This window comes from Oncorhynchus clarkii, chromosome 28 (assembly GCF_045791955.1).
Source record: "Oncorhynchus clarkii lewisi isolate Uvic-CL-2024 chromosome 28, UVic_Ocla_1.0, whole genome shotgun sequence".
NCBI lineage: Eukaryota > Metazoa > Chordata > Actinopteri > Salmoniformes > Salmonidae > Oncorhynchus > Oncorhynchus clarkii.
The window spans coordinates 12,045,304-12,069,181 of record NC_092174.1 but is presented as its reverse complement, the minus strand read 5'-3'; the positions used below and the strand labels follow the sequence as shown (position 1 = coordinate 12,069,181).

The 23,878-nt window shown below is 42.9% G+C and overlaps 1 protein-coding gene across 1 annotated transcript in view; it reads right to left on the bottom strand.

Moving 5' to 3' along the window:
- Nucleotides 1–4,699: 4,699 nt before the first annotated feature.
- Nucleotides 4,700–23,878, bottom strand: part of LOC139387463 (phosphatidylinositol 3-kinase regulatory subunit gamma-like) — a 47,324-nt gene continuing 28,145 nt past the window's right edge. Inside the window, exons 3-16 of the mRNA XM_071133655.1 lie at nt 18,579–18,671; nt 16,573–16,650; nt 16,059–16,190; nt 15,496–15,703; nt 14,630–14,715; nt 14,203–14,302; nt 11,627–11,725; nt 11,147–11,327; nt 10,641–10,766; nt 10,045–10,187; nt 9,651–9,827; nt 9,256–9,327; nt 5,414–5,587; nt 4,700–5,030 (exon numbers count right to left, since the gene is read on the bottom strand). Coding sequence (XP_070989756.1) covers nt 4,829–5,030; nt 5,414–5,587; nt 9,256–9,327; nt 9,651–9,827; nt 10,045–10,187; nt 10,641–10,766; nt 11,147–11,327; nt 11,627–11,725; nt 14,203–14,302; nt 14,630–14,715; nt 15,496–15,703; nt 16,059–16,190; nt 16,573–16,650; nt 18,579–18,671 — 1,871 coding nt within the window. The 3' untranslated portion in view covers nt 4,700–4,828. The remainder of the gene's footprint in view (nt 5,031–5,413; nt 5,588–9,255; nt 9,328–9,650; nt 9,828–10,044; nt 10,188–10,640; nt 10,767–11,146; nt 11,328–11,626; nt 11,726–14,202; nt 14,303–14,629; nt 14,716–15,495; nt 15,704–16,058; nt 16,191–16,572; nt 16,651–18,578; nt 18,672–23,878) is intronic.

The window sequence follows — 23,878 nt, the reverse complement described above, 5'->3', positions numbered from 1 at the left end:
ATCATTAACAAAGATAAAACAAACAAACAAACAAACACTTGGACAAACAAATCAATTTGCTTAAAAAAAAGATCTAATTAAAAACAAACCCTAGGCACCATAAAGGAACACTTTCCAATGACATCATTGTTCCATCTACAAAGGTTGGTTATTCACTGAAGGAGTGTTTCTGAACTGTTGAAATTTGTTCCTTAACTTGTTGGCAACGTTTGGCCGGTATGAAGTATCATGAGTTGTCTAGTGCATTTGGGGGAATTTTATCCGATTATTAAAATGCCCCTCTCTTCGAATCATACATTATTTTCATACCTCAAACACTCCCCTGGTATCACTTTCAAACTGCCTCCTCTCGCAATATAAAAAAACAGAACCAGAATCTCCAAGCTGAGAATATATTTTCATGTAATTTTGCCAACATGATTTCAAATAAATGAAGGAGAAAAAAAAAGTGCTTTCCCCATCCCTATGGATAAAGCATATCTGTATAGGAATCTATTTTCTGCTCAGATAATACATTTTATAATCTTAAAATATACAGGCTGTAGTCTAGACACCAGTCAGTCCCAGTATTGGTCAACTCTGTCGTCACCGTCCTTGGTAGGGTAGCAACAATGGAGCTTTGCTGAAAGACTCTTGTGTCAAGACTATTGATAATCTCTACTCAAATTTGACAGAGACACTTCTGTGTGAGTAGGTGAATGGGGCCAAGGTTACCCAATCAGTATGTCATCATGGACAACTAGGTTCAGCGCTGCATTTTAAGACGTAGATGAGCCTGCCTCCTCTTCCTCAATCATTGCGGGTCAATTAAAACCAATAAAAGAAAGGAACGCTTGCTGGTGATAATGATAAAGCTTAGCTTATTACTTACACATCAGGGCGTTAACATGAAAACTAGAAATGACTTGGCCCACTGATGCAAAGCTGCTGTGGCACTTGTCAATAGACGCGTTTCACATCTAAGCTCATTTAGTCAGCGTCCGTTTCGGATCCATTTCCAGCATAATTAAAATCAGAATATATAACCCAAAACAATACGTCAAGATATATTTCAATATATTTCTTTCAAATATGCTTCAAACCTAAATATTCAAACGTAATAAATGTGAATTACTTGTATTCGGTAACTGATATGGTAGAAGTATGACACCACTATTTACAGGTGTTTTGTACCAAAGATAAGCAATAGTAATGGTCTGGATAATTCACCTGAACATTTGAGGGTGCTATAACACGTGGTTTCACGATAACAGGTTAAAAGGACAACTCAAAGCTAACCCTGCTCCAAGTCATCTCATTGGGCACAACCGCCGAAACACTATCACTGCACATGTGTTATTAATGTTAATGCAAGTGACGTTAATGTGACGCGATGACACCCATACCGTTGGAGCGTTGAGGACCGACCAAATATGTCGATTGCATATTGTCTAGCTTCCCTTTCATTTGGTTTGAAACGAGTCACCCATTTTCGAATGGGAAATGAGTGGGCCTGGCACAATCAAAACCAAACACAGATTTATAACACAGTTAAACAATTAAAATCATGAAAAACAGCAATAAATGGACATTTATCCTACTTGCCCCAATACTGGCTTACAATTTCAGAGTTCGTGAAGCCTCCACCAAATGTATCGAGTAAGGGGAACACTGAATGTTTTTTTCCCCCCCACACACTGTTTCACAAAGAAAGTCCGATTAAAACATCCCTGACATGACACTTAATAAAACAAACAATACTATCATGGCCTACTGAGCTTCACTAATGCAGTTTAGAATGAACTCATTTTGGAGACTCAATTAAAGAAAAACTCCACCCAAAAACTCTCTTTTGGTATTTGTTTTAGTCCCCTGTTGAAGTTTTATATATCTAAAAAATATATATAGGACTAACTTGTGATATAGTCCTACATTTCTTTCCATGTCAGCAATCCAGTTTTCGAGATGGATGACTTTCAAAACACAAAAAAACAACAACCGGGTATGAGGCATTTTGCATCAGATGATGCTACATTTTGCATCATAAGCAAATAGCAAAATAACATTTTGGGTGGAATTTTCTTTAAGGAAAAAGTGCATTTGCAAAATGTTGGTCCGATGGACTGAGTAAATACATGAGTCAGTAGATGGGTAAACAGGATATGAATTCACAGGGAATTGCCATGAAAACACCGTGAGAAGTACTGCATGCATTCACTTAAGAGCTTATTGAATGAGATTCGGCTTATTAAAAAGGACAAACGCTACGTGTTGGGCTACGACTGTGTATTCACATTTCTATCCACTCTAGGTGTGACTCAATAAACTATACAACAAAACCCCAAAGGAAACTGCCTCGCTCACTGAAGAGCACCAAGCTATAGCCCGTCACAAAAAAATACTTATTAAAAACGATGTAACAAAAGAGAAGCATAACTAAACTAACACAATCTCCATAACTCGGACCTCGCACACTACAAGAGAGACTACAACTACGCGCATTTGCCAGCTCTCTTCAAGGGGTTTGACATTAGATCATTGGCAAATGCTTTTTAAACAAAGCATACAGTATGCAGTAGCACGGTCTGTAGGAGAGAAGTTCCTCCAACAATGACAAGAGAAGAGCTAAGGCACTTCTTAACTTTGTGAATCACTCTTTTATAGGCCTCTCACTACTGCCACTTCTAGGCTATTCTTCTGGCCAGGAACTGTGCAAAACACTACTATACAGTACCAAGCTATTTTTCCTTTAGATCATTATTTTTCTTCTACTAATATTTGTACCAAAAATACATTTTGAACACAAAATGCTCTTGCCAATATGCAACTTCCAATTAAAATGTGACAATTACAAACCAAATTACTCCCAATTTCCTCCAACTAGTTAACCAATCCAATAGCATGACTATTCAGTTGCAGTATCCATGTATCGTACTTAAACCAATATGGGAAAAATACATCTGCTCTGAGCAAATTATCATGTTTAAAACGACCCAAAAGGAGGGCCCACCGTGAGACATGTTTTTATGCACATTCTACAAAAAAAATAACAAAACTCCTTTTCTCTGGGAAGTTTCCGCTTTCTCAAGAAATCTAAAAAGCGCCACCACGTTTAAAATCCTCAATATCCTCGGTTTCATTACATGAGGCTTCTTTTAGTAACGAATCAACGGTAGAAATTTGTCTGAAGTGTCTTCACGCGAACAAAGTCTGTGCTACGCAAAAGGGATAGAAAGAGTCGGCAAGAGGAAGTCCTTTAAGCCGCACGACAAATGTACAGCTCAGTACCCGCGGAGGGAATTCACCTCGACAGTGTGTCTGTAAATCTATATGTATTCTTATTCACTTACTATTGTTTGTGCATTATACAGGTCTAGTACACAAGACGTATGCACTTAAAACAGCACAAGTACTAGAGCAAGTTGTCTAGGTACTAAACAAAAGAAGGATTTTCATGCATATGGTACTTATGGAAAATCCCCCGGACCTCCGTGGTCATGCTTACTGTCAAAAAGGATCCAATCTTTTTTTTTGCTACATGACAAGACATCCTTCATTTGGGATCACGTTTAGCTGGATACTATGTGTCCTCCAGCGGGGGGGGGGGGGGCGGGCGACGACACACACACACACAGTTGATAAGAAAACCATTCAATACTTTCTGTTTGACAGTCGCACTGCCTGTTACTGTCGGTAGATATATGGATCATATAAACGACAATATATATTTTTTTCATTTTGTACAACAACGTTCTACAGCTCTGTGAATCAAGCTCGTGTCAAATAAAAACAACAGTCAAGCTCAAAAGAGGAAGTACCGTGAGTAGTAGTGACGCTGCGACATAAAAGCAAGCGCTTGTGAAAAGAACACTGCATAGGCTTCCTAGAGACTAAGCCATTCACTACTGAGAGTTAAGATCTGATAGGTCGATGATCTGCGAGTGTATTAGCATAGAAATGAGAACATCTCAAGAATACTAACAGTAATACCTTAGTCCATCATGGCTATAGGCTACAGTATAAAAGAAAGCACTTGAAGAGAACATTTGAAATAAGAAACGAGCTTGCAGGGATTTCTCCACTACCCATGATTAAATGGAAACGGAATATATATATATATATATTGATCTATTGTGAATATCTATCTATTCACAATACAACAAATATACCATGTCTATTTTTATAAAGAATGTTGATCTTACAACAAACTGGAGGAGACGAGTAAATTGAACTTTTAAAAATATATTTTTCTAAAGCTTTCCGTCATGCCCCCCTCTCCCTACCCCAGCATCCCACCCTACATAGTTCCCCTCTTTCCCAACACAGGCTTGTGGTCAATCAAGGCTCTTTCTATGGTACTTAAGCAAGCTTTTAATAGAAAGTAACTGGCTTGTCCAGCCACTTCACCCCGCCTTTCCAGGACCATGTATCTGAATGCTGGATTGCCCCCCCCCCCCGTCTCTTAGATCTCGTTGTTGTGAAGTGCAGTGTGGTGAGCAGCCAGGTTAGCCAAGTCCTTACTGGGGATGACAGCTCAGGCCTTTGCCTAGAAGGGTAAGTGGGTGCCAAGGCAAAAAAAATAAAAAAAGCTGAGCTCCATCCAGTATCTTTAACCTCCAGTTCCCCGACTCTCTCCCTTCTACTCTCACTCCTTCTTGCTCTTCTAACTATGGTCTGAAAGCTTCCATCATAACGGTGTGCTTATGTTGTTTTCAGTCTACAAACAGGGTTTTCGTCTCATGTTTACTGTGGCTGGTACTGTGGTACGTAATGAGTGTGCTCCCCCCCCCCCCCCCATATGCTTTGGAAGTGCTGGTCACCGTTGGGGGTCGTTGTGTCACACTGCCCTTCATCTAGGGTGCTGCTGCAGGGTCTGGGTGAGGACTGGGTAGGCCAGGGTTACATTCAGCTGGTCGTTGTGTTGGACCAGGGACTCTTGCTTGTAGTGGAGCACCAGGTCCTTCAGGGAGCCGTACAGGTTGTAAGGTTCGGCGAAGCCGTAGCCTTTATCCGTCTTGTAGATGACGCAGTGTTTGGCGTCGCCGTCCACACTGGAGGAGACAGCACAACCTCATTTAATGTTTTACAGAAACAAAGTAAATGTAAAAATGTTTTCACTAATAGACATTTCATTTATAATTAAACACTAAAAACAACATTTTAAGTGAGATGTTAGGGCTGGTCTGAAGCCCCAACACTGCCAAGGTTTTCCAGCACACAGCTTTGACCTCCCCAGAAGCTATTTTGGTCTCCCCCCTTTGGAATCCTCTTTATTAAATGGCACAGTGTACAATGGTCATTTGGGGGAAGGCCAACAACAGGTGGGAAGTAAAACCGCATACATTTTCTTTGCCCGTTTTAAAATAGTTCAACCCATCATAGAATAATCTTAGCCCTTTTGACTGACATGTAACACACTGAAATAAACACTCACACCACGGAGCAGGCGTAGGAGCCCTTCTGCGTCTGGCTCTCTCGGATGAGGAAGGTGCCGTCACACTTGTCCCTAAGCAGCTCCTCTGCCTGGGTGCGCTTGATGTCGCCCACGTACCATGTGCACTCGTCGTGGTGGGGCGAGCCCTCATCCTCCTCCACCAGCGAGTATGAGCTGTAGGAGGGAGAGAGGGTGTTAATGACTCATCTTTATAAAGGTGTTAGGATTACTTTTGGGTAGCTGGTGCAGAGTTTAAAGGCATTGCAGCTTTTACGGAAAGGCAACCTGGTTATTCTCAGTGGGCAGAATTGGTTCCAAGGCCATAATTGTCATTGTGTAAATGTCTTTTTACAACAAGAATATGGACACACATGCTTTGTTTAATGACAGTTGCAGGTCATTGGTAAAAATAGAAAAGAGTAGAGGGTCTAGAGAGCTTCCCTGCAGTACACCACACTGTTTTAATTAATATTTTATTATTTAAAACATACAATATACTTGTTTACAATAACCTTCAAGTTGCATACTGGACCCTATTCCAACTAAACTACTGAAAGAGCTGCTGCTTGGCCCTCCTATTTTGAACATAATAAAAAGGCTCTCTATCCACCGGATGTGTACCAAACTCACTAAAAGTGGCAGTAATAAAGCCTCTCTTGAAAAAGGCAAACCTTGACCCAGAAAATATTTAAAAAACTAAAAACGGCCTATATCGAATCTTCCATTCCTCTCAAAAATGTTAGAAAAAGCTGTTGCGCAGCAACTCACTGCCTTCCTGAAGACAAACAATGTATACGAAATCCTTCAGTCTGGTTTTAGACCCCATCACAGCACTGAGACTGCACTTGTGAAGGTGGTAAATGACCTTTTAATGGCGTCAGACAGAGGCTCTGCATCTGTCCTCGTGCTCCTAGACCTTAGTGCTGCTTTTGATACCATCATATCACCACATTCTTTTGGAGAGATTGGAAACCCAAATTGGTCTACACAGACAAGTTCTGGCCTGGTTTAGATCTTATCTGTCGGAAAGATATCAGTTTGTCTCTGTGAATGGTTTGTCCTCTGACAAATCAAATGTAAAGTTCGGAGTTCCTCAAATGTTACGTTTTAGAACCACTATTGTTTCCACTATATATTTTACCTCTTGGGGATGTCATTCGAAAACATAATGTTAACTTTCACTGCTATGCGGATGACACACAGCTGTACATTTCAATGAAACATGGTGAAGCCCCAAAATTGCCCTCGTTAGAAGCCTGTGTTTCAGACATAAGGAAGTGGATGGCTGCAAACTTGCTACTTATAAACTAGGACAAAACAGAGATGCTTGTTTTAGGTCCCAAGAAACAAAGAGATCTTCTGTTGAATCTGACAATTCACCTTGATGGTTGTACAGTCGTCTCAAATAAAACTGAAGGACCTCGGCGTTACTCTGGACCCTCATCTTTTGACGAACATATCAAGACTGTTTCAAGGACAGCTTTTTTTCCATCTACGAAACATTGCAAAAATCAGAAACTTTCTGTCCAAAAATGATGCAGAAAAATGAATCCATGCTTTTGTTACTTCTATGTTAGACTACTGCAATGCTTTACTTTCCGGCTACCCGGATAAAGCACTAAATAAACTTCAGTTAGTGCTAGAATCCTGACTAGAACCAAACAATTTGATCATATTACCCCAGTGCTAGCCTCCCTACACTGGCTTCCTGTTAAGGCAAGGGCTGATTTCAAGGTTTTACTGCTAACCTGCAAAGCATTACATGGGCTTGTTCCTACTTATCTTTCTGATTTGGTCCTGCCGTACATACCTACACGCACACTACGGTCACAAGACACAGGTCTCCTAATTGTTCCTAGAATTTCTAAGCAAACAGCTGGAGGCAGGGCTTTCTCGTCTAGAGCTCAATTTTTATGAAATGGTCTGCCTACCCATGTGAGAGACGCAGACTCGGTCTCAACCTTTAAGTCTTTACTGAAGACTCGTCTCTTCAGTGGGTAATATGATTGAGTGTAGTTTGGCCCAGGAGTGTGAAGGTGAACGGAAAGACTCTGGAGCAACGAACCGCCCTTCCTGTCTCTGCCTGGCCGGTTCCCCTCTCTCCACTGGGATTCTCTGCCTCTAACCCTATTACAGGGGCTGAGTCACTGGCTTACTGGTGCTCTTTCATGCCGTCCCTTGGAGGGGTGCGTCACTTGAGTGGGTTGAGTCACTGACGTGATCTTCCTGTCTGGGTTGGCGCCCCCCTTGGGTTGTGCCGTGGCAGAGATTTATGTGGGCTATACTCGGCCTTGTCTCAGGATGGTAAGTTGGTAGTTGAAGATACCCCTCTAGTGGTGTGGGGGCTGTGGGTGGTGTGGGTGGTGTTATATCCTTCCTGTTTGGCCCGGTCCGGGGGTATCATCGGATGGGGCCACAGTGTCTCCTGACCCCTCCTGTCTCAGCCTCCAGTATTTATGCTGCAGTAGTTTGTGTCAGGGGGCTAGGGTCAGTTTGTTATATCTGGAGTACGTCTCCTGTCTTATCCGGTGTCCTGTGTGAATTTAAGTATGCTCTCTAATTCTCTATTTCTCTCTCCCGGAGCACCGGAGCCCTAGGACCATGCCTCAGGACTACCTGGCATGATGACTCTTTGCTGTCCACAGTCCACCTGGTCGTGCTGCTGCTCCAGTTTCAACTGTTCTGCCTGCGGCTATGGAACCCTGACCCGTTCACCGGACGTGCTACCTGTCCCAGACCTGCTGTTTTCAACTCTTTAGAGACAGCAGGAGAGGTAGTGATACTCTTAATGATCGGCTATGAAAAGCCAACTGACAGTTACTCTTGAGGTGCTGACTTGCTGCACCCTCGACAACTACTTTGATTATTATTATTTGACCATGCTGGTCATTTATGAACATTTGAACATCTTGGCCATGTTCTGTTATAATCTCCACCCGGCACAGCCAGAAGAGGAATGGCCACCCCTCATAGCCTGGTTCCTCTCTAGGTTTCTTCCTAGGTTTTGGCCTTTCTAGGGAGTTTTTCCTAGCCACCGTGCTTCTACACCTGTATTGCTTGCTGTTTGGGGTTTTAGGCTGGGTTACTGTACAGCACTTTGAGATATCAGCTGATGTACGAAGGGCTATATAAATGAATTTGATTTGATTTACTTGCAGTGAAACCGCTCAATAACTACATCATACCAGTCATCCAACAGATTCCCATTCAGAGCGACACACAGTAGCAACCAGGGTCAATGACCTGCTCAAGGGCATGTTGACCGATCTACCACCAGGCCAAAAAACGTGAACCCGAACCCTGAAAAGATCCCCCCACAGTTCCCCAATAGCTGTCTCTCAACCATTCGAGACCCCTCCCACACCCCCCAGTACACGTTTGACATAAGAGAAGCTTCCATTAAAGAAAACCCCCGAGTTCTCTCAAATTTATCAAATGAATAGCAAACCTGGTTTAAAAAAAACAGCTAAAGCACTACCTCACGGCACAACGCCTTCTCCCCTATTTGGCCTAGATAGTTTGTGTATGTATGTATGTATGTATTTTTTAGGCTACGTGTGCCTTTTTAAAAATGTATGAAGTTCTGTCCTTGAGCTGTTCTTGTCTATTAATGTTCTGTATTATGTCATGTTTCGTGTGGACCCCAGGAAGACTAGCTGCTGCTTTCGCAACAGCTAATGGCGATCCTAATAAAATACCTCCCCCGAAAATACATCAATATGACGTCCATACAAAATACAAGGCAACAGTTTCAAATTCACATTTTACAGACGTACCCAACAGGTATAGCTTTATAACATGCAATCTAAACACTTGCCAAATGTTGCAACTTTGTCACTTACTCTTCTGCCTCGTTCTTTATGCCCAGCCACTCATTTATACTCTTCTGCCTCGTCCCCTTCTGTGTCAACCATCTGCAAGACCAAAGAAACAGAATAGCACACAAGTCCACTTCAATTCAGTCAACAAATAGTAATATATATAATATATATATATATATATATATACCTATATATATTTATATTATTTATATAAATTTATATAATTTATATATATAAATAAATATAAATAAATATAAATATAAATATAAATATATATATATATATATATATATATATATATATATATATATATATATATATATATATATATATATATATATTTATATTTATATATATATTTATTTATATTTATATATATTACAAAAAAATGTCTCTATAGTATTGCGTTCTCTTACACCAGGTACTGGTCCCTGATCTTCCTTAGCTGAATGAGGTCCGGCTTCAGGCTGTTCATCCTCTTGTCAATCTCTCGGTTGTCAGTGGCCTGCTGCTTCAGATCCTGCTCCAGCTTTCTCTTGCTGTCGTGGATCTCCGTCACCCTAGACTTCAGACGCTCTGAGTTGCTCTGGATCCTGAAGTGAGAGGGGGGGGGGGGGGGGGGGGGGGGAAGCCCCATAACAAATCACCTCTGGGGTTCATTGGTAGTGGTCTGGTTTGACTGTTCTTTACAATACATTGACTGATGTTTTAAATAGTCTTAAAATACAGCCTACGTACATACAGAGGTACTAGTTTAACACAAGTTGTGGTTGAAATACCCATGTCACTATGGACAGGCAAAATGCTTACTTCTGGATCTCCTTGTCGTTGCCTTCGCGTAGGAACTTCTCGATGGACTCTTTGCTGTAGCGCTCCTGGGTCTCACACTGCTCCTCGAAGATCTTGATGGTCTCGCCAAAGGCCTCGATAGCCGTGCGCTTCATCTGGAGCTCCTGACAGAGACACACAGGGGAACACAAGTCAGCATGGCGCATGATGGGACCAATGCAATCCTCCTGTTTGTTTCCTCTCCTTTTGTGACCACTTACAGTCATGCGTGCGTACATTTTACGTATGGGTGGTCCCAGTGGGAATCGAACCCACATCCCTTGGCATTGCAAGCGCCATGCTCTACCAACTAAACCACACAGGACTTTGAAATACTTTGAAATGGAGTCATATCTTCTTCGCTTTTCCACTCATGGCAATGGCAGTTAGGAGGGATGTGAATTTCCACCATTTTCTTTTCACCTGTCCTCTCAGATCATTGGTTAGAGAGCAAGGATAAAAGAAGGATACAAGAAAAATATCTAATTTCAGAGTATTGGGACAGAGCCTGAGACAGAGGTGTTTTCCAGAAGTATGGACCCAGTACGCCCTTTACAGTACAGGAAGCAGTATAGTACCTGTGAGGTGCGTGTGTACTCCTCGTAGAGCACGTCGTACTCCCGGCTCTTCTCCTGGTACTGCTCGTGGTACACCTTCAGCTGCTCGCCCACCGCCTCAATGCTGTCCTCTTTCACCAGCTGCTCCTGAGGAAAGCAACGTTATACAACGGTCAGTGACAATATTCACAAAGCAGCCAATCAAGCGGGAGGACAATGATGCTGCAATACAAATTGAGCAGGAATCAAACCGTTCCGTGAAAATGTCCTTCTAACTTGCACTCTAACCGGCAATGTTTTGGAATTCGAGGAGTGGAGAGAAAAAAAAAGAAAAAAAAACTGAATGTATACATCTCAAGAGTTGGCTGAAATATGCATCTGTGGTCCTGGCATAGACTACAGAAGATTGTGGCGGTAGTGGTAATCCTAAGGTTAGAAAGGCAGGCCAGCAATAGGACAAAGTTCAATTTCGATGCACAGTAAAGATGTCTGTCGTTGTCAATGTACATGTAGTGTAAAGTAGGTACCTGTTGGTATTTGGAGACGGGGTAGAGGAGCCGGGTGTCTAGCTTAGCGTTGTACTGGGCCAGGGAATCGTGACGGTAGTGGTTGATGAGCTCCACCACCGTGGTGAAGGTGAGCGGCTCGGAGAAGCCATAGCGACCGCCCCGGTGGCAGATCTTTATCAGCTTGTTGTTGCCTCCTTTCCTGTGGTGGAGAAACGGTGAGACATCAATGTCAATGGCGAGAAATACATTTGAAATCTCGGTGAATGTGACGTTGCTTTCATTAAGATTCATTCTGTAGATCCTTTTGAACCATTTGCTCTTTTTCCAAACGTGAACCCAAGACCCAAGTATCGCAATAGCAAACTTACATTCCACATTCTAAAAGGAGATCAAGAATCACTCATTTACAGATGTTTAGTAAATGTGTAATGTTGACCGTCCTCCACTCTTTACATAAGACATATACTATATTACTTGATACTAGGAGTAGCCTCTCACCTGAGGGTCAGTGTGTACTCTCCTTCCAGTTTGCTGGAGGCGTCGCGGACCATGAACGTCCCGTCAGGGGTGTCTCTCATCTTCTCGTTCACCTCCTCCCTGGAAACAATGGCACAGTTGAAGGGGATTGTGAATTCATGAAAGCACCACATCCTTCACAATATAATCTTCCGTGGGCAGATTCTACTCGTAGACCAAAGAATCTTCCGGGACTAAATGGAATGCGTGAGACAACTCAGATTTTGGGGTTTTCGTCACTGGTTATTCGGACATATTAGGATTTGGCGAAGGAGGTGCTTAAAACTGCCTCGACTCTGGCAGAGAGTTTCCTTTTGAGAGGGTGGAAACTTTTGCCGGAACTCTCAATTTCTAACACGAATGAACAAAGCAGTTAATCACGCAGCTGACCAAATTACACAAGATTTTTTACTTTAACACACAATACAACTTAACGACTAGCACATGACGACAATAGGCTGTTTCATGAGAGCTGATTATCGTATACCATAATCTACAAATAGTTTTTTTTACTATAATCCAGTTTTAATCCACACAAAAATGTGGTTACTGGATAAATAAATACTATAGGCCAGGGATCATCAACTACATTCAGCCACGGGACGATTTTGTCTTGAGCGGATAGTCAGGTGTCCGGAACATAATTCCAAATAATAGATTGCAAATTGACCGCAAGAAACCCAAATAGATATAATATTTGATTAAAACATAACCACTTCAGGCCTTGCTTACATTTGAATATGATCACATACAGGGCCTTCGGAAAGTATTCAGACCCTTTGACTTTTTCCACATTTTGTTACGTTACAGCCTAATTTTACAATGTATTAAATAGAAACCCTCAGCAATATACACACAATACCCCATTATGACAAAGCAAAAACAGGTTAATAGACATTTTTACAAATGTATTAAAAAAAATGGAAACATTAATACATAAGCATTCAGACTCTTTGCTATGAGACTCAAAATTGAGCTCAGATGTTTCTACAACTTGAATGGAGTCCACCTGTGGTAAATTCAATTGATTGGACATGATTAGGAAAGGCACACGCCTGTCTATATAAGGTCCCACAGTTGACAGTGCATGTCAGAGCAAAAACCAAGCCATGAGGTCGAAGGAATTGTCCGTAGCGCTCCAAGATAGGATTGTGTTGTGGCACAGATCTGGGGAAGGTGTACCAAAACATTTCTGCAGCATTGAAGGTCCCCAAGAACACAGTGGCCTCCATCATTCTTAAATGGAAGAAGTTTAGAACCACCAAGAATCTTCCTAGAGCTGGCCGGCCAAACTGAGCAATCGGGGGAGAAGTGCCTTGGTCAGGGAGGTGACCAAGAACCCGATGGTCACTCTGACAAAGCTCTAGAGTTCCTCTGTTGATGGAAGAAACTTCCAGAAGGACAACCATCTCTGCAACACTCCACCAATCAGGCCTTTATGGTAGAGGGGCCAGACAGAAGCCACTCCTCAGTAAAAGGCAAACGACAGCCCACTTGGAGTTTGCCAAAAGGCACCTAAAGACTCAGACCATGAGAAACAAGATTATCTGGTCTGATGAAACCAAGATTGAACTGTTTGGCTTGAATACCAAGCGTCACATCTGGAGGAAATCTGGCACCATCCCTACTGTGAAGCATGGTGGTGGCAGAATCATGCTGTGAGGATGTTTTTCAGTGGCAGGGACTTGGTGACTAGTCAGGATCAAGGCAAAGATGAACGGTGCAAAGTACAGAGAGATCCTTGATGAAAACCTGCTCCAGAGCACTCAGGACCTCAGACTGGGGCGAAGGTTCACCTTCCAACAGGAAAACGACACTAAGCACAAACCCAAGACAAGGCAGGAGTGGCTTCGGGATAAGTCTCTGAATGTCCTTGAGTGGCCCAGCTAGATCCCGGACTTAAACCTGATCGAACATCTCTGGAGAGACCTGAAAATAGCTGGGCAGCGACACTCCCCATCCAACCTGACAGAGCTTGAGAGGATCTGCAGAGAAGAAATGGGTGAAACTCCCCAAATACAGGTGTGTCAAGCTTGTAGCGTCATACCCAAGAAGACTCGAGGCTGTAATCGCTGCCAAAGATGCTTCAACAAAGTACTGAGTAAAGGGTCTGAATACTTATGTAAATATAATAGTTCAGTTGGAAACCGGATGCACCCGAGCTCATTTTCGGGTCTCATAGCATATGGTCTGAATACTTATGTAACTAAGGTATCTGTTTTTATTTTTAATACATTTGCAAGCATTTCTAAAAACCTGTTTTTGCTTTGTCATTATGGGGTATTGTGTGTAGATTGATGAGGGAAAAAACTATTTTAGAAGGCTGTAACCTAACAAAACGTGGAAAAAGTCAAGGGGTCTGAATAATTTCCGAAGGCAATCTGTAATTAAAATCACTTGGAGCTGATTTGCTGGTGTTTTAACACCGTTTAACAATAAAAAAGAAAGTGTTTTTTTTCCCCCCTCAGAAAACTTGGGGGCCAAAACTATTTTGTTGATGTAGTAAATTATTTAATTGAGGATTTAGAAATGTTATTGATACACGAGTGGCTCTTTACCTGGAGATTTCCCCCCAGTACCACTCGGAATCACTCAGTATGCGAGTCTCAGTCATGGCTGGAGTCGTGGTTTTGGCCTTCATTGGCTTGACTGGTAGAGCTATACAAAACACACGGATACAACCGAAAACCCCATTAGATTAGAATGTTTTGGACAAGCAAACATCACAAGAGATTTTCAATAGAAAAAGTCTCATTTACACATACAGATCCTGACACACAAGCCAAATCATCTTTAGTTGGGGATGTTTCGTGTGTGCTTATTGGTCTGTACAAATCAGCACTAAGTTATGCACAGTAAATAGTACAATCCATTATTCTGTGCAACCATTCAAAAAACAAAAAAACTATTTCCATCCAGTCCAGGTTCTATATTAATTTCTATTGAGCCCTCCAAATTTAGAGCACTGTATCTACCCATCCATACCAGGGGGCAGGACTTCCTGTCCCATGGCCCTCTCCATCAGCAGCCTCTCCAGCGCTAGTGCAGGGAACTTCTCCCCCACCTCCCACCTGTCAATCAACAACAGCAGGGAGTAAGACACAGTCATAAGATGTTCAGTCAGCGGCAGGTCATTCAAACACATGGTGCTGAGGAGGCAGGGGAAAAGTACTCAGCTGCAGTCTGTAATAACAGCTTTTAGCGTTAGGGATTTCCTCTTGAGTCACACGAGGGAGAGAGCACTAACAATCACATGTTCTTCCACTAAACCAGTGCCATTGGAGCCCTCACTTGTCCATCTCAAGAGGATATCACTAGCTATGTGGTAGGATATTCACCAGCTGTGTGGTAACTACGCAATCCACACAAAATGGCTGCTGTGCATCACAAGGGTGGGGTTTGAGTTTAGTTACTCCAATGTGAAGCAATTTGAGAACTAGTGAAAAGCAACGGTTTATACAGTATGAATTTAATCCATTATGATGTTTGCACACTGCTAACACAATACTCCCATTCCTGACACCAAATGCTGATTGAACATGCCGAATTGGACAAAATATTACCAAACAAAATGGCAACCAACACAGACGAGCGGCGTACACTGACCCAACTCTGTTGTTTGTTGGCATATGTCTGGGTGGTGTGAATGTGGCGTTAGAACATTGTAAAAACAACAACAACCAACAAAGACTGACTTCTTGTTTTTTTTTTATAAGAAACAGTAATGTGTTGGAAATTCCAAATTGCTGTAATTGCTGCCCAAAGGTAATTCTACAAATTATTGACTCAGGGGTGTGAATACTTAGCTCATTTTTATCCTTAGATGTTAGATCATGTATTCTCCTACTCACCCAGTAGCAGAGCTGGGCCGGATCAGCAGCGGCCCAAAGACCAGGCCCAGGGTGTGAGGGTCCAGGCCGTTGAGCTGGGAGCCCTGGCCCACCTTGCCCAGGTGTGTGAGTAGGTACTGCAGAGTGAGGCGATGGTGCAGGGGCACACTAGTGGCCCTCTCCAGGACCAGGCTCAGCTCCCTGCCTCCGCTGCTGCTTGCCACCAAGTCTGTGAGAAGAGGCAGACCACATGTTACCACAGACCCTTACTCACACAAGCAAGTGTGAACACAACAAGGAACTCGCTCTCAGCACACATACACACAAAGTCCCTGGCATCCCCAGGGACCAGGGTAGCTTTATAAGTTAAAATATTTTTGGGATGCTCATCCCCAGCACTCCACTACTGGCTTATTCTCACAGGCAGGAGGGGGGCACGCGATTAACATGCCACACAATCAGCTTCATGTGATTCTGTGACTTTCTATAGCCTAAGTCTGTATCGTCTGGGATAGGGATGGGTTGGTGTGGGGGGGGGCCGGACAGTTGTGCACAAGCAGGGGTCAGTGAAATGTGGCATGTACCCGCGGTGCCGTGCTGCAGCGCAGCCTGCAGGTCTGGGTAAACACCGGGGGGGATGACGGGGGACGGCAGCTCCCTCAGGTAGCGGACCACACACTCCGACAAGGCGCCCACGTCACTACCCGACTCCACCTCTGGGGGGAGAGAGACAGTCAGTGGGTTTGGCCAGCTGCATTTCATTCAGCCAGGTTTGCCACACGGAAAAAAGCATTGGGAGCATTTTGAATGCATTACGTGCATGATATACCTACATTTATATGCTAATAGTGTAGCAAGTCTTATCATGCACTATGGGGTTGAGAAAAGGTATACATGTATTATTTAGAGGTTGTACAAAGTAAGTGTTGTTAGCCCAAATTGGATATAAAATGGCCTACTACAGTGGAAGTCTAATAAGATAAATACGTGGGGGGTGAGTTAACACTCACTCATTCAAAACAGATCACTTCACTTCGAGCATTACTATACTAATTCTAACAGAACAAATACAGCTGGAGCGTGACAGGAGTAACTCACCACCATTCCAGCTCTGTGTTGGGCTCTCCGAATTGGAGGATGCCACAGGTGTCCTGTACAGTGTCTTGCAGTCCAGACCTGCAGACGAATCGAGACAATAGCTCCATCAGCCTTCTATAGTATGCATGACTGCCTGACTTGGCATGACAGACGCAGACAGATGGTCACATTAAAATGTAAAGACCCTAGGGATTAGGGCCTGGCATTTGAACTTTTTTGACAGTTGGAGTGTGTGCATTTATCTATATGCAAACAGTACCTAATTATGATAATGTAGCTGCTATTTACAGAGCCTTATTACAATCAAGACACCTATTTTATAGTAAAAAAAACAAACAAACAAGTCAAATAAAATAAAAAGGGTAAAGTGGGATTCGCATCTCGTGTCTGGAAGTTATTCTCAACGAGTGCTCATTTGAAACGTGGCTCAATTTGGCAGTTGAAAGATATTTTTCAGGGTCACAAAACACAAATCGGTGTTCTTTTCGATATACAGACGTTCCTTGGAATTTTTCTACATTTAACACGGCATGGAGAAGAACTATGGCCAGGATTCTGATGAAAACACGCTCTGTCTTCATCAAACTAATGTTGTTGCCTATTTTCAGTGTGGAACCAGTCTGTGTTTACCGGGGTAATAGCCGAGTCGTACCAATTCAAAATGTCACTAGCAGCTCGCAAAGTACGGTCGTCACTAACGTTAGTTACCACAGCTACAAAATCATAAACCCTGGACTGTTTCTCCAATTTCTTAAAATCCGGTTTTAAACCTAACCGTTAACCCTAACCTTAATCACACCGGTCACCTTATGCCTAGCCCCTACCTTCAATTTAGACCAAAATGCAAATGTTGGTTTTCATGAATTTTTACGATATAGCCAATTTTGACTTTGAGGCTGGGGTAACCAGTGTCAACAGCAAAGTAGGAAAATGACAATTATTCCAAAACTGCAAGTCATTGATGGAACACATATTTCCCTACTTTAGTCAACCAGTCTATTTAGAATTTGTTTAAAAACTGTCGTTATTTGGTAAGGAATATAGCGTGTGTATCCTATCAGTAAGATACGTTTTTATAGGCATTTATTTCTGTAGTCGCACTCAGCACGAGTGTGTAGAAGGAGCGGTCAGAACGCAATTGAGTGAGACACGAAAGAGAATTTAAGGAGCCCGCAAATGCACATGTACAAATGGAACACCAGAGTCAAAGCAAATTAACTTTGTCTTAAAGACAACATTTCGACCAAATAGTTTTACAATATTAGATTTTTATTTTTTATTTAAATCTCTGGTAAAGATTGAGTTTTGACATCAGTTCGAGGACTTGATTACTCATGCCCATCCCTACTAGGGATGTGATTATGAATACACTCAGGGGAAGCTATGATGCAGGATAGAGGAAGAGACCAATCTGTGCAACCTGTGTGGGAAAAAATGTTAGAGGAATTATTTCAGTCTGCATACCACAAGGCACCCTTTTCCTTATATAGTGCACTACTTTTGACCAGAGCCCAATGTAGGGCTGAATGTGTTCTCGAAAGAGTGGAATTGTTGAATGTACGATGTAAATGAAAATGTGTCATTTACACTATGGCCCGAACCGTGAAATTGACACGTCTGTCTAAAATATGTATATTTCACACAATGTTGTGAAATTGGTTAGAGTGGGAGGAAGTGTGTGTGTGTGTGTGTGTGTGTGCGTTGAATGTGTGAAAGAGAGAAACTGTGAATGAAGACCTCCATAATGCAGTGTGAATGTAGCCCCCTGTCCTGTAACACTGCATGGCACTATCAGCGCACAGGTGAGAATAAATCTGTCAGCGACAAATAAACACAACAGTGTAACGGTGCAGTGCAGTCTGTGGAGGTATGAGACCGTGTTCCATTACTCCAAAACCTAGGAGTAATTTATTGCATTCCCATAGTATCTCTCCTTTGAATGGCCACTACCATTTATGTTTACTGTGTATGCATGTTTATGGTGCTGTGTGTTGGTTGGTGTGTACCTTTCTTCTCAATGGCCTCCACTAGGTTCACCAGGGTGTGGGGAGCAGTTTCTGGCGGTGTGAACTGCTCGGTCAAATCCAGAAGAGAAACATCTGAAACAACACAAATGATGGTTACATTTTCTGACAAGACCTTAAAAACGGGACTCCAGGAGGCCTCCATTGACATAGGAGCACGACCAGACTATTTCTTATCCTTTACAATGCATGTGCTTTTCATTTCATATTTGCACAAAAAAAGACCACATAGCCCATAAACAGCAGTTGGAGGCAGCCCACAAGACTATTGTCTTATACATTACTTTTACAGTGTTCAAAATACAAATACTCAGAGAAGCAATTTGCCATTGAGACAAAGGGGAAGAAAGACAACACAAAACCAGAGTTGTCGACTTTTCACCCTCACCACACAGTAAACCAAATATGTTTTCAGTCACAGCGGGAGAAAGAGAGGGGGAGATAGAGCGAGAGGGAAAGGAGAGAGGGAGGGATACAGGGAAAGGAGAGAGGGTGGGATACAGGGAAAGGAGAGAGGGTGGGATAGATGGAAAGGAGAGAGGGAGGGATAGAGGGGGTTAGAGGGAAAGGAGATGGGGATAAATTAAGACCTCTCCTTTCCCTCTATCCTTGACTTGCCTAGTTTAAGGTTAAATATGTATTTTTTTTACAAATATATAAAAAATAAAAGGTAAAGGAGAGAGGTAGGGAAGAGAGAAAGAGAGGGAAGGGCAACAGAGCAAGGCAAAAGAAAGAAAAAAAGGATCCCATTTCCCTTTTTATTTTCCCCTCTCCTTTTTCCATCCCTCCAGTCATTTCTCTGTGTTTGTTTCGCCTTGGCCCTTTGCCTGAGTGGAGCACAATAAAGGATTGAATCAAAAATCCTGAACAAGCAAAAGCTCTGTGGCCGGCTGCCAGGGCCTCCTTTTCGGGCCCACCGCTCGCGAGGCCAGAGCTTGGCAGCCTTCTGCTCCTGGCAGTGCACGGCTAAACCGCACTGATTATTAATTTGGGGTGTTAAGACAAAAAAACAATGCGTCAGCACATTCCGCCCCTCTCGCTCGCTCTATCCGTTGCACATTAAACATGGAAACTTTGCCTGCTTTTCGGAGGGTGAATGGTGAGCGTTAGCCTGCGCTAGCACGCAGCAGCGCGCATTTTCGGTGGGTTGATTTTCGATTGTCAGTTCTCCCTCCCTCACCTCTCGATAATGGGCAAGCGCATGCAGTAAGTACACGAAAGCTCTTCCTCTACTCGCTCTAACATATGCAAATTTAAAAACACCCTCAAAGAATTTGACACACACATGCACGCATCCACAAGTCATGGTTGCAGGAGCAGACTTAGAGATTGTGTTTGTGTGCGCATATGTGAAAGCGAGAGAGGGAAAGAGAAAGGGGGCATGTACATACTTCATGCGTGTGCCCGATAAAGATATGAGGGAGGGAGAACTGACATTCAGAAATCAACACACCCCCAAAAAAATTATTAAAAAAGGGCAATCCGGCACGTTTCAATATACGTTGAGGGGAGCCTCCCCACCCTCAGAAAGGGACATTTTCCCACTGACATTACCTGCTGACTGATTCAAAATATCCCACAATTTAAAATATATAAACACACACACACACACACACACACACACACACAGTGAGGAGAACAAGAATTTGATAACCTGCTAAATCGGCAGGTTTTCCTACTTACAAAGCATGTAGAGGGCGGTAATTTTTATCATAGGTACACTTATACTGTGAGAGACGGAATCTAAAACAAAAATCCAGAAAATCACACTGTATGATTTCTAAGTAATTGATTTGCATTTTATTGCATGACATAAGTATTTGATCACCTACCAACCAGTAAGAATTCCAGCTCTCACAGACCTGTTAGTTTTTCTTTAAGAAGCCCTCCTGGTCTCCACTCATTAACTGCACCTGTTTGAACTCGTTACCTGTATAAAAGACACCTGTCCACACACTCAAACAGACTCCAACCTCTCCACAATGGCCAAGACCAGAGAGCTGTGTAAGGACATCAGGGACCTGTACAAGGCTGGGATGGGCTACAGGACAATAGGCAAGCAGCTTGGTGAGAAGGCAACAACTGTTGGCACAATTATTAGAAAATGGAAGAAGTTCAAGGTGACGTCAATCACCCTCCGTCTGGGGCTCCATGCAAGATCTCACCTAGTGGGGCATCAATGATCATGAGGAAGGTGAGGGATCAGCCCAGAACTACACGGCAGGACCTGGTCAATGACCTGAAGAGAGCTGGGACCACAGTCTCAAAAAAAACATTAGTAACACACTACGCCGTCATGGATTAAAATCCTGCTGCGCATGCAAGGTCCCCCTGATCAAGCCAGCGCATGTCCAGGCCCGTCTGAAGTTTGCCAATGACCATCTGGATGATCCAGAGGAGGAATGGGAGAAGGTCATGTGGTCTGATGAGACAAAAATATAGCTTTTTGGTCTAAACTCCACTCGCCGTGTTTGGAGGAAGAAGGATGAGTACAACCCCAAGAACACCATCCCAACCGTGAAGCATGGAGGTGGAAACATCATTCTTTGGGGATGCTTTTCTGCAAAGGGGACAGGACGACTGCACCGTATTGAGGGGAGGATGGATGGGGCCATCTATCGCAAGATCTTGGCCAACAACCTCCTTCCCTCAGTAAGAGCATTGAAGATGGGTCGTGGCTGAGTCTTCCAGCATGACAACGACCCGAAACACACAGCCAGGGAAACTAAGGAATGGCTACATAATAAGCATCTCAAGGTCCTGGAGTGGCCTAGCCAGTCTCCAGACCTGAACCCAATAGAAAATCTTTGGAGGGAGCTGAAAGTCCGTATTGCCCAGTGACAGCCCCGAAACCTGAAGGATCTGGAGAAGGTCTGTATGGAGGAGTGGGCCAAAATCCCTGCTGCAGTGTGTGGAAACCTGGTCAAGAACTACAGGAAACGTATGATCTCTGTAATTGCAAACAAAGGTTTCTGTACCAAATATTAGGTTCTGCTTTTCTGATGTATCAAATACTTATGTCATGCAATAAAATGCAAATTAATTACTTAAAAATCATACAATGTGATTTTCTGGATTTTTGTTTTAGATTCCGTCTCACAGTTGAAGTGTACCTATGATAAATATTACAGACCTCTACATGATTTGTAAGTAGGAACACCTGCAAAATCGGCAGTGTATCAAATACTTGTTCTCCCCACTGTATATCCACATATACATACATACACAGAATAATACATATAAAACACAACATGTAAAGTGTTGGTCCCATGTTTAACTAGCTGAAATAAAGATCCCATAAATGTTCCATGCGCACAAAAAGCTTATTTCTCTCAAATTCCGTGCACAAATTTGTGAGCATTTCTCCTTCGCCAAGATAATCCATCCCTTGACAGGTGCAGCATATCAAGAAGCTGATTAAACAGCATGAACATTACACAGGTGCACCGTGCTAGGGAAAATAAAAAAGGCCACTCACTCTAAAATGTACAGTTTTGTCACAACACTACAGATGTCTCAAGTTGAGGGAGCACGCAATTGGCATGCGGACTGCAGGAATGTCCACCAGAGCTGTTGCCAGAGAATGTAACGTTCACTTCTCTACCATAAGCGGCCTCATCGGTGTGCTCGTTATCCTCACCAGGGCTTTGACCTGACTGCAGTTCGGCGTCGTCACCGACTTCAGTGGGCAAATGCTCACCTTTGATGGCCACTGGCACGCTGGAGAAGTGTGGTCTTCATGGATGAATCCCGATTTCAACTGTATCAGGCAGATAGTGTGTATGGTGTCATGTGGGCGAGTGGTTTGCTGACGTAACAGAGTGCCCCATGGGGGTGGTGGGGTTATGATATGGGAAGGCATAAGCTACGTACAATGAACACAATTGCATTTTATCAATGGTCATTTAAATGCACAGATATACCGTGATGAGATTCTGAGGCCCATTGTCGTACTATTCATCCGTTGCCATCACTTTCTGTCAGCATGATATTACATGACCCCACGTCGCAAGGACCTGTACACAATGTATCCCAGGTCTTCTATGGCCTGCATACTCAGACATGTCACCCATTGAGCATGTTTAGGATGCTCTGGATCAACGCGTATGACAGCATGTTCCAGTTCCCGCCAATATCCAGCACGTTCGCGAAGCCATTGAAGAGGAGTGGGACAACATTCTGCAGGTCACATTCAACAACCTGATCAACTCTATGCGAAGGAGATACTGACCAGTTCTGATCCACGCCCCTACCCTTTTTATATCAAAAAAAGGTACACTACATGACACCTGTTCATCAAACGAAGGGTGGCTACCTTGAAGAATCTAAAATATATTTGGATTTGTTTAAGACTTTTTTTTGGTTACTACATGATTCCATGTGTGTTATTTCATAGTTATGGAGTCTTCACTATTATTCTACAATGTAGAAAATAGTACAAATAAAATAAAAACCCTAGGTGTGTCCAAGCTTTTGACTGGTATTGTGTATACAATATATATGTTTTTATTAGGTCTGACCACCCTTGACTGGTCAATTGTTTGGTTGATAGGCTGTTTGGTCAACAAAAGTGTCTGTAGTTGATTCGTCTCAAAACAAAATAAATTATAATAATGAATGGTGCACAAGACACCTGTCACTGGGATTGCACAGTCCATCACGCTAAAACATGCGATACTGAAATTGTATATCGTTATATGACGTACAAATAGTGGTGCAACACTAATAAATCAAATACTACTTTATAACAAATGCACTCTCCCACGTTGGATATGGTCGCTGTCCATGGTTCTGAAACAATCTTCAGTGCGCCGTATAATTGGTGCCTTTCCCTATGTTATTAGCCTATAGCAAGCTAATAATTAGCTGTACAGTAGCCACAGTTGGCTACCTAGCTGACTATGTATCAAGCTAGCCGGTGCAGTTAGCTACACACTGTAGATAATTCTGCAGCTCTGATGGCTTGCAGCGCCAGCAGCAATTTGTTATACTAGCTAGCTAAAAAAACAAATAGGTGAACAAAGTTGCCTGTTTGTTATCCATTCTTTCATTGCTCACACCCTGCACTTTTTTCCAACAGGGAACCCTCATCTCTGGAATCCTCGAGATGACTACAAGTCGAGATGAGGACTACAAAAACAGGGACAAGTGGCTCAAATGCCTGCACAGGCTGAGCACAGAGGTGCCCTTCTCAGGTATGTAAACTGAATGTGATGATAGTTCCTAATTAGTCATGGGATATCAATTGTGGGCTCCCACTTTTCTGATCTAGGAAGTGGGTT